The sequence below is a fragment of the Protomyctophum parallelum genome (assembly GCF_964188405.1).
Source record: "Protomyctophum parallelum genome assembly, chromosome: 4".
Taxonomy (NCBI): Eukaryota; Metazoa; Chordata; class Actinopteri; order Myctophiformes; family Myctophidae; genus Protomyctophum; species Protomyctophum parallelum.
Window position 1 is genome coordinate 15,176,743 of NC_139700.1, and position 13,662 is coordinate 15,190,404.

A 13,662-nucleotide genomic window follows, 5' to 3' on the forward strand; every position below is an offset into this window, starting at 1 on the left:
CTTTGCCCTCAATGCCTTCAATGACCTCAATAACCTCATTATGACTAAATACCTCACAAAAATAAATGAGTGACACCCACAATACTAGAGGGAGCGACAACAACAATTTGGTAACTCCCATCTTTAGAACAAACATGGGTAAATTGTCTTTCTACAACACTGCCACCAAAGTTTGGAGTGCCCTGACACAGTGACACCATCCCTTAAATATCTCTGGCTTCCTTCAAAAAATGCCTGAAAATCCATCTTTCAATTTCAGGAGGCCAAAGGGGGAGGTAAATCTCACTTCTCCCAAAGAAAGGTGATGGCTTTCACTGCCTAGGCATCCCCCCTTCTACTCTGTACATGTGCCCTTGATCATATTGTATTGTTATATGAATTGAATAGATAGAAACAAGTCCTCAGGACTTTTTGTTATCAAATGTATGACTGTAGCCGTGCTTTTTTGGTCTAATAAAGTATTATTATGAATCGATTCTTTAATATTTTAACCTGTTGTGGCTATAACACAATTAAGTTATTTTTAATGTATCAACACACATTTTTGAGTGGTGAAGATTTCATATTATGCTTTTATTAAACTTGGCAGTTATGTGGGAACAGAAACAACTCTCCCCAGAAAATACCCCATGATCTCATCACTAAACCATGCACATCTCTTTTTCCCCCCTCTGACTCATCCTCTCCACACAGACTTTGGGGCAGCAGGACAAAACTATGTTAGATAAGAAAATGTTCACTAAATTGATTCCTTGTGCACAGGAAAACATTAGATTTAGCTGTGTCCTCATTTCAGTCAATACAACTTTGAAGTTGTTGTTTATCTAGATGTTGTTTATCTAAACTGTAAATTATAACCTATTTGCTTTGTGCTTCAAACCTAGCAACCTAGAGCAATGTGGTCGCTTAACAGGGTTCACAATAGGGCAGGATATAGACTGTCAATTCCACGAACAACTTTTACAGATAATGTCCCAGAAGAATTCACAAGGGATTTGTAATTTTATTTCTTGTGAAATACAGTTGGCATAGCAGTAGGCCTATTTTGTAACCACTGTTGTAAACATGTTCATACTTTATTGACTATACTCATATGACCCAACTTTCTTTTGTTCACTGAACAAAGTTCCAAAGATAATAATTAAAGTATTAGCCTATATACCGTGTTTTCTTTGATGTATTGGTGCAGACGGTGAGAGAAGACAAAATCACCTAAATCTCTCTCTATCTCTCTCTCTCTCTCTGTTTTGAAAATATTGATGTGAATCGTGATACATAATACATCATACGTACATGTAGCCTATATCAGATAGAAATCCAGACCAGAAAACAAAAGCTATATTGTTGTCTCCACCAGGCCGAAGGGGGAGTATGTTTTGCACTCCGTCCGTGTGTGTGTCCTTCCGTCCGTCCGTTATCAGCTAATCTCCGGCACCGTTGGCCCGATCCATGCCAAACTGTGCACACACACTCCCTGGATGCCAATGATGAACCTCTGCCCCAAATATTCCTCAACGGCCTGTTATAGCGCCACCATAAGGCCGATTTAGGCAAAACACATTTCTGTAGATAACTCGTACACATTTTATCCATACATCACACAATTCGGTTTACACTATCTCCATAGTCATGTGATCAACACAGATCTGCACAATTTCCCATCTTCCATCCTGATTGGCTAAGATTGGCTTCCAAAGCTCACATGATTGGTCTGTTTCGAACAAAATGCCACAAATCACAAACACAGTGTCCAATTTCCATGAAATTATGCACCACAATTTCCCCCCAAATCAGCCTCACGGTGGCGCTATAACAGGCCAATTCCTGTTTTTACCTATAACTGCATCGACAACTTGTATGCGCACTCCCTAGAGGCCATGGAAAAACATTTTCCCTGCATCCCTCCACATCTGCCGGTTATAGCGCCACCATGAGGCCGATTTCTGCAAAACATTGTTTATGTTAGTCACAGATTTCATCCAAATCTCACGCAAATCACTCTAAGATCGGTACACATGATCTCTGTAGTCATGTGATCAAGACGAGCCTGTTGGATTTCTCAGATTCTACACTGATTAGCTAAAATTGCCTTCCAAAGTTTTCAGGAGTATAGCCTGTTTTGTACAAAATGCTGCACATGTCTCATCCAGAATTCTATCCTCAGAGATGCTATGAGTAATCACTGATCTGGCTCTGCATTTCCTCAACAAAATGAAGAAAATTGTTGCAAGAAACAAACCCTGCCCTGTGCACTTTTTCTAGTTTGTATTGTAGGCTAAACGTCAACTTACTTTCATTCTGATGGGGACTGTAAAATAATGTTGCAGTCTTGGCTACTATAGATAAATAAAGACGGGGCCCAAACAAACAAGCTGTCAGTGCAGTGCCAGTGGGAATTGAACACATGGGGATGCTACGGGCAGGCACAACCAATGAGATTAAAATGACTCGAGTCTGGACATGCAGGGAGGCTGTTTGAGCGACGTGGATTACATTGATAGTGATTGGTCACGTCGTTCTGAATCCTCCCCAAATTGGTAAACATACCGAGCGTGGGAGAAATGTCAACAGACTAAAGCATGATCGCCAGTCGCGTCTGACGTGTGTTAGCCTACTAGTTGTTTTAACTTGTTTACTGCATGGGTTGCTAATGTTGTGAAAGTTAGAGAAATTGATCTCTTGGAGCCAGTCATCCATGACATATTAGAGCGCTAAAGACAAGTGGGACATCGGATGAATGACAAGGAGAAACAGCATGGGCGCAGACAAATAACAGAATAGTGTCGTTTTTTGTATTGATTCAATTAATATTATATATATATATGCGCGAACTTCGTAATCTCACACCGGTGAGATGTTTCCTCTAGATACGCCATGGAACATTTCTTTCGCAGGCTGCGGCTTCTTGGGTATCTACCACATAGGAGTAGCGAGCTGTCTGCTGGAGGAGGCTCCTTTCTTGGTAGAAAATGCTCGCCACATATATGGGGCATCTGCCGGGGCTCTTACAGCCACTGCTCTGGTCACTGGAACATGTCTTGGTAGGTACAATCTATTGTCTTTCTGTATTAGGCCTACTGTGAAAGTGAATGAGCTGCATAAGCACTGCTGATGGAGCTCTTACGAGCTGCTTGATTGATTGATTGATTGATTTATTAACAGTTTGCAGAATTACTGTACATTTCAAGCACAAACTCAATACAAAGACTGTTAACTGTGAGTGGACGACCCAATTAAGCATTACACTTGTTTACAAGAGGGCCCACCATGTTCAATTCATCAAAACATTTAGAGACGTAGACACTTATATAGTGAAAGAACAGAACAGGAATTCATCATAAAGGAAGCAAAAAGGGAAAAGAAACATACAGTGAGGGGAAAAGGGGGGAGATTCAGATTTTACGGGGGACAGTTTCCGTAGGTGCCCTTTGAGAGTGGTTTTGAAGGAGTCAAGGGATTCACATGTTTTAATGATTATAGGCTGCCGCTGTAGCCTACTGAAAACTCAAACACAAATCTGAGATAGACTGCATGTGGCTCAAGAAAAGCAAATTGTAAAACAAAATACAAAATAAATAGTCTATCCCATATGCATTTTTTAGAGCCACAAAGTATTATCTGATGTTATATCTTATGCACATTTTCTGATCCTTTATCTTTAACAAAACATTTTACATTGTTGGCCCTGTATTTTGGAAAACAAAAGGTCTCATTCTGTTCTATTCCATTTCATGTCATTTACAGGAGAGGCTGGGGCAAACATCATCGATGTTGCTAAAGAGGCCAGGAAACGGTTTCTTGGGCCTCTGCATCCAGCATTCAACCTGGTCAAGATAATGCGTGTTATGCTGCATCGTACGCTACCGGATGATGCCCACCTTCGGGCCACAGGCCGGCTAGGAATCTCTCTCACCCGTGTGACAGATGGAGAGAATGTCCTCGTGTCCCAGTTCAACAGCAAGGAGGAGGTAGTACAGGTGAGAGTAGTACTGTATGAATAGTGACAGTGTCAATCAAAAATGTTTGAACATTACATGAATCAACTTTTGGACAGCAAACTGCCTTTGTCACAGTTCCTCATGAGGAAGCTTGCTGCCAAAACATTGGCCTTGCTTTTAAATGTAATAAGTTGTGTTCCTAATTGTACTTGATTTCTCCGGCCAGATATGCACATCAGTACCAAAGGTCTTCATTCTTAAATTACTTATCATGACTTTTTGGAGGAGAAGGAGACGCTGGAGCAACTTAAACATTGCTTCTTTAATAGTGAAGGTGCAAGGACAGGAGTTTTTCTAAATGAAAAATGCATTTTATAGGGAAAACCTATAATATTTTGATTATTGCTTCTTTTTTTTTCTTTTTTTTACATTTACCTAGTTTTATTATTCATACATTTTAACTATTTTGACAGATTGCTCCAGTAAAGGCACACAAACTTTCCATTTAATAAATCCAAGAGTGTAAGAAATTAAGAAGTATAGACTAGTGCAGATCGTCAGTACCGCAGTAGTCTTAAAGCCAGACCAAGCTCATTCATAGCTTCAAGATCTTTTGTGAAGCTCTGTAATGTTTCCATGTCAAGATGTAACCTAAGTGTTTATGCAGGGTAGGACTCACTCAAGATCTGCCAAGATAGTGTCAGCAGAGTGTGAACTATAGTTGGCCTACACATTTCAGTGTCACATCACAGATCCTATGGATTCTGTAAAATCTATATGATTTGTTCATTCTATAACAGTAAATTCTCAGGTAAATGCTTACTTGTCTACACTCGTTGCATGCATCTAAATCAACTCACATTATGGATGGTTGGTATGTCATAATCTCTTTCCTTTCAGCTTAATTTAGATTTTTGTAATATCGAATATACGGCCACTGAAACTATTCGGCCAAATAGTGTCAAAGAATTCATATTCGGTATTCGGTTCGGTTGATTTTAGAGCAGTTACCTTTTGTAACCTACTGTTTTGTTGTGATGATTTGATCAAAATGCAATCATGTCTTTTGCCATTATCATATAGCTCTAGTCTACAACAAAGGTAAAGGTATGACAGCAATGGTACAAAAACTGCTAAAACAAATAGATACAATATTAATCATAATTGAGTATTCGGTTTTCGGCCAACTGTTTCCTATATTCAGTATTTCGACCAGGAATTTCCCATTCGGTGCATTCCTAATTGTTTTATTTTCCACCCAAAATTCCCAAAAACCAGATCTAAAAACATCAGAAAAATATTGAAAATTTATACCAGGGTTAAAGTGGTTAATGACCAGGTCTGACGTGCACAGCTTTCACAGTGCCACGTGTGATAGACAAAGTTGATAACTTTTTGATCAGCCCATGTATTGTTTATTTTATTGCATTACCGTATAATATGCTTGCTGCAGTTTTCCAGTCATTGACACCATGTGCAAATCAGTGCAATATCATAAAATAAAATAAAAAACTGGTACATCATGGGGGTTAAATCTTTCATATTCTTCCATATTTACCAGAAATGAACTCATTTTAGTCCCCTGGGTTGGAGTTCACTAGAGGGACCCCTTCAAATATTATTTATAAAACAGCTATAAAATGTTCTTGGATCTATGATCAATATTAAAACTCAAACTGTGAATACACTTATGACAGACACAGCAGTTATTTTGTTCAAAATGTATTTATTTTTTATTTGTAATCACTTAAACCCAATCTACTTGGTTGACTGATGTCCTGCAGGGATCTATACTTCATCCTTTTCCCCCTCTATAACAAATCTCCTTTCTGAAAGTAGCAGATCTAGCTCACAAAGCTTCATTGCTTCATGTTGTGAGCTTGTATTCAGTGATTAATACATGCCCAGAATAGGGACGCTACGGTTCATGTGGCTAACAAGCTACACATTCTCCTCTAACCATATATTTCTATTTTGTCTTTAACAGGCATGTATATGCAGTGCCTACATTCCTGTGTACTGTGGCTTCATTCCCCCTATGCTACAAGGTGTGGTAAGTGGATCAAGTATTTTGTTGTTACACATGTGAACACATCGCCTTAAAGCCTTTATCAGCCATTATTTAATTTATATGAAATTAGTTAATCATTAAAATCACACCCGTGTGAACTGAGTGGTGTAACAAAAATAAACAAATGTGTAACTGGCAAACACACCCTTTCTTTACTTGAATTTGATCGGACAAAATTATTGACCTTTGATCTTATACTTGAATTGGGATGTGTTCTTGCTGTTTTTTATTTTTCCACAAACATCCTGACGCCCCTTTTGACAAAATGTGTTTATTCTGAATGACGTGTTTGGCAAAAGTGCTTTGCAAATTCTTTGTAGCATAATCCAGATCATTCCTAGATATTTCACAGGACATTAGGACTTTTCTAGGAACTATCATTGAGCAATACAAGCTTTTGCAACCGGACGCTCCGTACCCCCTAGTGTCTTTGTAATATGTGTTGTGTTGTGTTGTGTTGTGTTGTGTTGTGTTGTGTTGTGTTGTGTTGTGTTGTGTTGTGTTGTGTTGTGTTGTGTTGTGGTGCGTGTGTGCGTGCGTGCGTGCGTGCGTGCGTGCGTGGGTGCGTGGGTGTGTGTGTTTGTTACGTGGGGCCTGTCACTAGGATGTGTTCAGAGCGAGAGTGCTAGTACCACATGTGACTCTGTTGGCTCAGGCTTGAGGGTTGTTCTGTTCTCTTCAAACAACCTGATGTCAGTGACATCATGTCACTGCTATTTTATCAGTTGGCACACATCACAGGAATTGCAGGCTTCTTACAAACACTCCAGATTATTCCAAAGTTAAAACATGAACCACTAATTTAAGTGGAATTAATCCTAGTTTTCTATGGAGCACAGCAGAGAGAGAAATGGAAAAGAAAATGCAGAGAGCTATGAGACGAAACACAACAGGCTTCGAATGAGATTCATACACTGGCTCATGATGACTGTTTGTCTTTGACTTAGCGATACGTAGACGGAGGGATCTCAGATAACCTTCCTCTGTACGAGTTGAAAAACACCATCACCGTGTCGCCATTTTCGGGAGAGAGCGACATCTGTCCCCGGGACACCTCGACCAACATACATGAACTGCGCTTCACCAACACCAGCATCCAGTTCACCCTCACAAACCTCTACAGAGTCTCCAGGGCGCTTTTCCCCCCAGATCCAATGGTAATTTGGTCACTTACACCCTATTCACCTCTATTCACACACACATGCGAGTTGAAACACACAGAATTAATTGATTTGTGCCTTGTAACTGGCTTAGATGAACTGGAGTTACCTCTATGGATCTGTCTGTCTAATGACAGGTGTATATTTGTGTTTGTTTGTTTTGGGTGCAGATTTTGAAAACAATGTGTAAACAGGGATATAAAGATGCTCTTCACTTTTTAAAGAGGAACGGTAAGTACCAGATATTGTTTGATATTATTCTGCATCAAGCTTTCACGCCTTTTAATCTCTAGTGGAAACCATATCATTCATATAGGCTTAATTCTGTACTGTATGGTGGAAGAAATAAATATATCCTTTTTCTCATTCCACCATACTGTAATCATGTTTAAAAATATATAAAAAAATAACTATTAAATAATAGAAATAAATAATATGTACGATAGGAACCTGGAAATTCATTTTCACAAATGTATTTGTTTATTTGATTGATGTTTGTCAAAAAATCTTCTCAGATTTTTTGATACAATGCATCCATAATATGACTAATGCTGTTTGCATAGATAGACTGCACTCACTAGAATTTTGTTTCATGTTACAATTATGTGTTTACTTTGTCGAACATTGTTGTGCTGTTACCGTGTGGTAACTTACATTATGTAGACAGACCTTAATTATAAATCTTTGAACAGATTCAGTCGACTACTGATCAAAGATGAGCATATCCTTGACTTACGAACATTTGAATATTGTTTATTTATTTTTATTTGTTTTGTATGCAGGATTGCTCAATTGCAACGGGCCTCTTAGAAGCAGACACTTGCTGGCCAATGGGGAAGAAAACGAGGACGATGATGATGATGATAATGAAGGCGAGGAAGAGGAGCAGCCAGGTGCAGAGGTGGAGGCTCATCAGTCTGCTGCGTCCTCAGAGGAGCACATCATGGGGCGCCTCCCACCCCAGCTATACAAAGGTTGTGCCCACATGCATGCACTAATACAATCAGTACTTTCTCAATGTCTCTACAGCACCGGTTCCCAAACTATCAGCGGGGTCGGTCGGGACCCTTTATTTTTTTGTTTCCTACATTTTGTTTTTAATTATTATCATTTCAAAACATAAAAAACATTACCAAAAAAAGCTATGATTTTCCTGAATGAATGACTAAATGCAATGAAAAGAAAGAAGAAATTCTATAAATTAGAAAACACATGTAGTGAAAATAGCCGATCTGCAAGCCCACTGTCGGGGAGCAACCCTGATACTATATACAGTATCAGTGCTATTGAACACCCTTTATGTCTGTGTGTGGATTTTTACAAATTGAATCTCCCCTTTAATGGTCAAAAACCTTCTAACTCCACTTGAGGTGTATTTGATGATAATTTGATGATAAAGGACACATTCAATTATCTGACAATGTATAGTAACCAACTTTCAGGATTATTATTGTTTTTCATTCCTAACTGAAAAGTTAATATTTAGCTGGTTTCTGCCCGACAGCAGAGATATAATACTGTTGCATAGACAATAGATTACTATTTTTAGTTGGTCTCGTGCACAGATGTATTGACTCTGACTTCCTCCATAGCTCTGGTGGAAGCGTGTAAGGAGAGGAGGAGCCTGACCCGCTCTCTAAGTAACCTGCTTCCAGTAAGGTTGGCCTCTACTTTGATGCTTCCCTATACTCTGCCTCTGGAGTCTGCCATGTCCTTGACTGTCAGGTAAGACATCACAACTCTACTCTCACTATTCCAGACACTATAAAAAAGTGTTTAATATTTGATAGCTTCCCGTTTCCATGATGCACATGTGCTGGGACAGAGACACCCATTTTATTGTCTCCATCAGGCCGAAGGCATTGGGGAGAGAGTATGTTTTGCACTCCGTCCGTGTGTGTCCGTCCGTGTGTCCGTCCGTGTTTGTGTGTGTGTGTGTGTGTCCGTCTGTCCGTCTGTGTACAGCTAATCTCCGGCACTGTTAACCTGGTCGATGCCAAACTTTGCACACACACTCCCTAGATGCCAACGATGAACCTCTGCCCCACATTTTCCAGAACGGCCTGTTATAGCGCCACGAGGAGGCCGACTTTTGTAAAACACATTTTTGGATATTACTCCTCCAGATTTTGTCCAAAAATCCCGCAAATTGTTACACAGTATCTCTATAGTCATGTGTTCAAGACGGATCTGTCTGATATTTCATATTCCATCATAATTGGCTAACATTGGCTTTCAAAGTTTGCAGGATTGCCCCCTTTTGAACAAAAAGCCTCAAATCATGAACGCAGCGTGCAATTTACGTGAAATCTTTCACGCACTTTCCTATTAGGCTGAGGAATATTATATATCCCACCCTTTTCACATTGGCCTGTTATAGTGCCACCCATAGGTGGATTTTTGCTAAACACAATTTTGGAACAAAATGCCTCAGATCATCCAATTGCCATCAAAGGCGTAAAAACAAATCGCACCCTTTTCACATTGGCCTATTATAGAGCCACCAGGAGGCCACAACCTGACCTGTGCTCCGAGGGGCACTTTTTCTAGTTCAATATTGCTGTCTCGAATTTTGGCCAAATATGAGAACATTTCAGTGTCCTGATTGATTATATAGGCTAGATTAGGGGTAGTTTAAAAGAGCAAGAAATATGCGCTGGCCATACTGGAAAAATAATTAATTTGAAATCTAGATTCAATATTTCCAGTTTGTTTGTTTGTTTGTTTGTTTGTTACTGCCACCCATAGTTATGCACAGGAATCACAATTTACACTCATCTTTACTAAGTTATTGAAGTTTAGGTGTTCTCAGCCACAGGTTGACTAACAATTAGACCAGCAACAGTTGAAACACATAATGGCGTGTCTTGTCTTTAGACTTTTAGAGTGGATGCCATACGTGAAGGAAGATGTGGTTTGGATTCGAGAGCAGATTGCCAAAATGCTGCAGGGTGTTCTACGTCAGGCCTCCAAAAGCATCTCTCAGCATGTATCTGCCAGGTGGGAGACTATCTTCTTCACACACTCACGCACGCACACGCACACACACACACACACACACACACACACACACACTACTCTATTATATTTACTGTAATATAACCCATTTTAAAGTTCCTTTTCATTTAAGTAAAAATCACACCCGTGAAGTGAGGGTTAATATATTAAAGTCTAACTCATGTTATTAGGTGATGTAATGGTGATGTAAAACAAACGGTGCCAACACAAACATTAAATGCCATTAACAATAAAGAGACAATATGATGTAATGAGGGACAATATGACAGACATTGAACTAAAAACAAACATTAAACCTGTATGCGCCCCTCAAAAATACAATAAAACAAAATCGAAGGAGATGTCAGAAAAGACACGATTCACAAGTGTCTTCCTCTTCAACATGTGACTTTGTATGTATGTGTGTCTATTCTTCATTATTCCTGACATCATCACCCTACATCATCATTGGCACCGCTCACTTCACACTGGGTGTGAATTATTTTTAAAGCTCAATACAATATAATTATACCTGTAATGTTTTCCTGTAGGTTTTCCTGTCAACTAGAGCTGCATCACTACCAGTCTCTCCCAGCTCATGTTGGTTCTTCCGGCCTGCTCACCTGGGTGAACGAAGGAGCTGGTTTCTCCGTCCTACACGCGCTCATGCTCCTGGACCAGTATCAGAGACAGCTGCTGCCCGAAGTCTTCTCCATCAACATGGACCTGCAGGGCTCCTTCAAAAGCAGCCTCCCCACACCGGACACGAGCACTCCATCTGTCCTCTCCCTGGAGGGCAAGACCACTCACCCGCACTGCCTAACCACTCCTCTCTCAGCGGACTCGACAGCTCTTAACACGTTACCTGCCAAGGGAATGTTTTATATTGATTAAGCTAAGCCTAATTTATACTCTGTAATATACAATGGTGCCGCTTGCCAAAATAACGGCTCTACATACTAACAATGTTGTTAGTTTGTAGATAATTCTTTTCTGTTAAACGACAGCTTCATGCGATGGAGTATGAATTAAGCGTCAGATGTCCCATGATGCTCTGCTGCTGCAGATGTCTATGAAGATTCTAAAATGCATCGGAGACTGAGGAGACTGAGGAGGCTTCTAAAGAGCGCACAGTGTTTAGTAATGTTTTAACCTCCATTTGGATTTTGGAAGCATCTATACATTATATTATAATCACTTTTGCTGTTACAAAAGTCAAACAAATCATTATTTTACGATTTTAACTGTTTTGAACTACGATCAAGCAGTATAACAAACAATGTCAATGTGTTATGTTAATCAGTGGGAGGCCATCTTTATTTTAAATGGTGTCTTTTTTGCCACTACAGTATGTATGAGGAAATATTACGCAAGATTTCTGTAAACATATAAACATACATAGACAGTATGTTCAAGCACTGGAGGATATCACAAATGAACACTTGAACTGTTGTCTTTCAGTGAGACTGGTGTTTGTGTATTATGAAGTGTAGTCGCAGTAGTAGTTCAAACAGAAAGTATTTGTTGCATCCAGGTCGCACGCACGCACACACACACACACACACACACACACACACAATTACACAAACACAGTGCTGGATAAATGTAAACCTCTGTGATGACAGAGGTCATCAAGTGTCAATGCAAGTGTCAATGCAGTGTTATGAAACAGATACAGTACAGTTCATATGTTATATTTTCTTGTTTTGGTTCATGTGTGGAAGGTCTGTATACTGTAAGGCCTACAGTAGTTATTATTACAGGAAACATGCAGCCTTATACTTATGGACAGTGGATACTCATCCTACTATCATGTTTTATTTCGGTTTTGTTCTGTTTTCAACGGCTTACATTCATTGTCTTTAAATATTGTATTTGAAACTGAAGGATGATCAAATAAACTAAACTAAACTAAACATGTGTGGAGCGTTATTTCATGTCTATGAATATTTACACAATATAAAATAAAGTTTCCAAACATTAGCTATGTCAATCAAGATTCTGATTCTGATGTTGGCTGATGTTGATGATTGTAGTTTGTGAAAGCATGTATAATAATGATATAAAATGATAGTCAATAACGATATTAGTGTCCTGTTCCTCTAGAAATACTATTAAAGGGAAACTTCACCCTTTTTGCACTTTCCTGAGGTCTTTATGTGTGTTATATGTGGTTTTAGATATTTTAGATTTTAACAGTGAGCCCAGTAATAATAATAATAATAATACATTTTATTTATAAGGCGCCTTTCAGGGCACTCAAGGTCGCCGGCGTCTCTGACGGTGTCTCAGTGTTTCTGATGTCATGGACCCTGGAAGTGAGCCCAGTGTCGATGACACTGGGCTCACTGCTAAAGTCTAAAATATCTAAAACCACATATTACACACATAAAGACCTCAGGAAAGTGTTCTACATCTTGAGATCTCCTATGAGATGTTGTCGGCATTATCTATCCTGAAATACATTTTTGGTTCTGGTGATGTCATGATTTGGTCTATTGGTCTATTCCTAGCAGGATAATTGCAGCTCTAATGTCATTCTACTTCATTCTACTAACTTTTAAATGAAATTATACATTACAATGGTTAGTAGCTGCCTGCTTCTAAGAGATTTGCTTATTATATTAAACTTGTATTAGAACTCACATCACATGACAATACACAAATGATTATTTTCATTACAATGATGAGTTATTTATTAATGTACGAGGCACCTATATTGAACTTAACATAAGCCAAACAAGAGCTTGCAAACTTTGGTAGGCAAGGCAGTCATAGCCATTAATAATTTGTGGCAATTTTGTGAAAAACAAGACAATCAATCCTGCAAACATTGGAAGCCAATCGTAGCCAGTCAGAATGGAATCTGAGATAGCTGACAGATACATCCTGATTACGTGACCACAGAGATAATAAATTGCGTAACAATTGGCATGAGTTTTGCGAATGTGGCCCGCTGTCCAGCCAATGTTTGCGCAATGCAATCAATGATAAATATCAGAGTCAGTGGATGAAAAACACCATGTATCAAAACAAAACAGTTACTGTACAACGTGTCCTGAGAAGACCTTGCCTATCTTGTTATAGAGGGACATGCTTGCCATAACTTATGCTGTTAGTCTGTGTGGCCCTGTCCTTTGTGGCGTCCTTTGCATGGTCTGTTGCTGTTGATTTGACCTGACACACATGCAGTCAATGATTCAAATGGGAAGGGCAGTGCTGTAAAATACACTGGTCAGGAGAGGAATGGGCCGTCACAGCTTATTTTGCAGAGTAAAGTATCTCCTGGTTAGTTAATATTTATATCATCCAGGCCTGGCTTCGTGTATGGAGCAGAGGAAAGGAGAGCATCACTCACTCACTAGTCTCGCGTTGCCAGACTGCCGCTCACAAGAGGCAACGCAAAGGAGATAGAGATGATACGATGAGAAAGAATGAGTAACAATGAAACACTGACAAAGAGAGAGAGGAAAATAGTTGCTTTAACTTCAGCCTC

General features: G+C 39.4%; 1 protein-coding gene across 1 annotated transcript; it reads left to right on the forward strand.

The window, feature by feature from the left end:
• The first annotated feature begins 2,606 nt into the window (after positions 1 to 2,606).
• pnpla2 (patatin-like phospholipase domain containing 2) lies at positions 2,607 to 12,002 on the forward strand. The gene is made up of 9 exons (XM_083762583.1): positions 2,607 to 3,041; positions 3,745 to 3,977; positions 5,926 to 5,991; positions 6,957 to 7,166; positions 7,340 to 7,400; positions 7,952 to 8,143; positions 8,762 to 8,894; positions 10,047 to 10,169; positions 10,718 to 12,002. Exons 1-9 carry the CDS (start codon positions 2,855 to 2,857, stop codon positions 11,058 to 11,060), a joined length of 1,548 nt encoding a protein of 515 aa, XP_083618709.1. The 5' UTR covers positions 2,607 to 2,854; the 3' UTR covers positions 11,061 to 12,002.
• The last annotated feature ends 1,660 nt before the right edge of the window (positions 12,003 to 13,662 follow it).

Excerpts from the sequence above, each read along its gene's own strand:
- pnpla2 (XM_083762583.1), top strand. The coding sequence starts at position 2,855 with ATGTTTCCTCTAGATACGCCATGGAACATTTCTTTCGCAGGCTGCGGC. Across the intron at positions 7,401-7,951 it reads TCACTTTTTAAAGAGGAACG|GATTGCTCAATTGCAACGGG; the intron begins GTAAGTACCAGA and ends TTTTGTATGCAG. Across the intron at positions 10,170-10,717 it reads TCTCAGCATGTATCTGCCAG|GTTTTCCTGTCAACTAGAGC; the intron begins GTGGGAGACTAT and ends GTTTTCCTGTAG.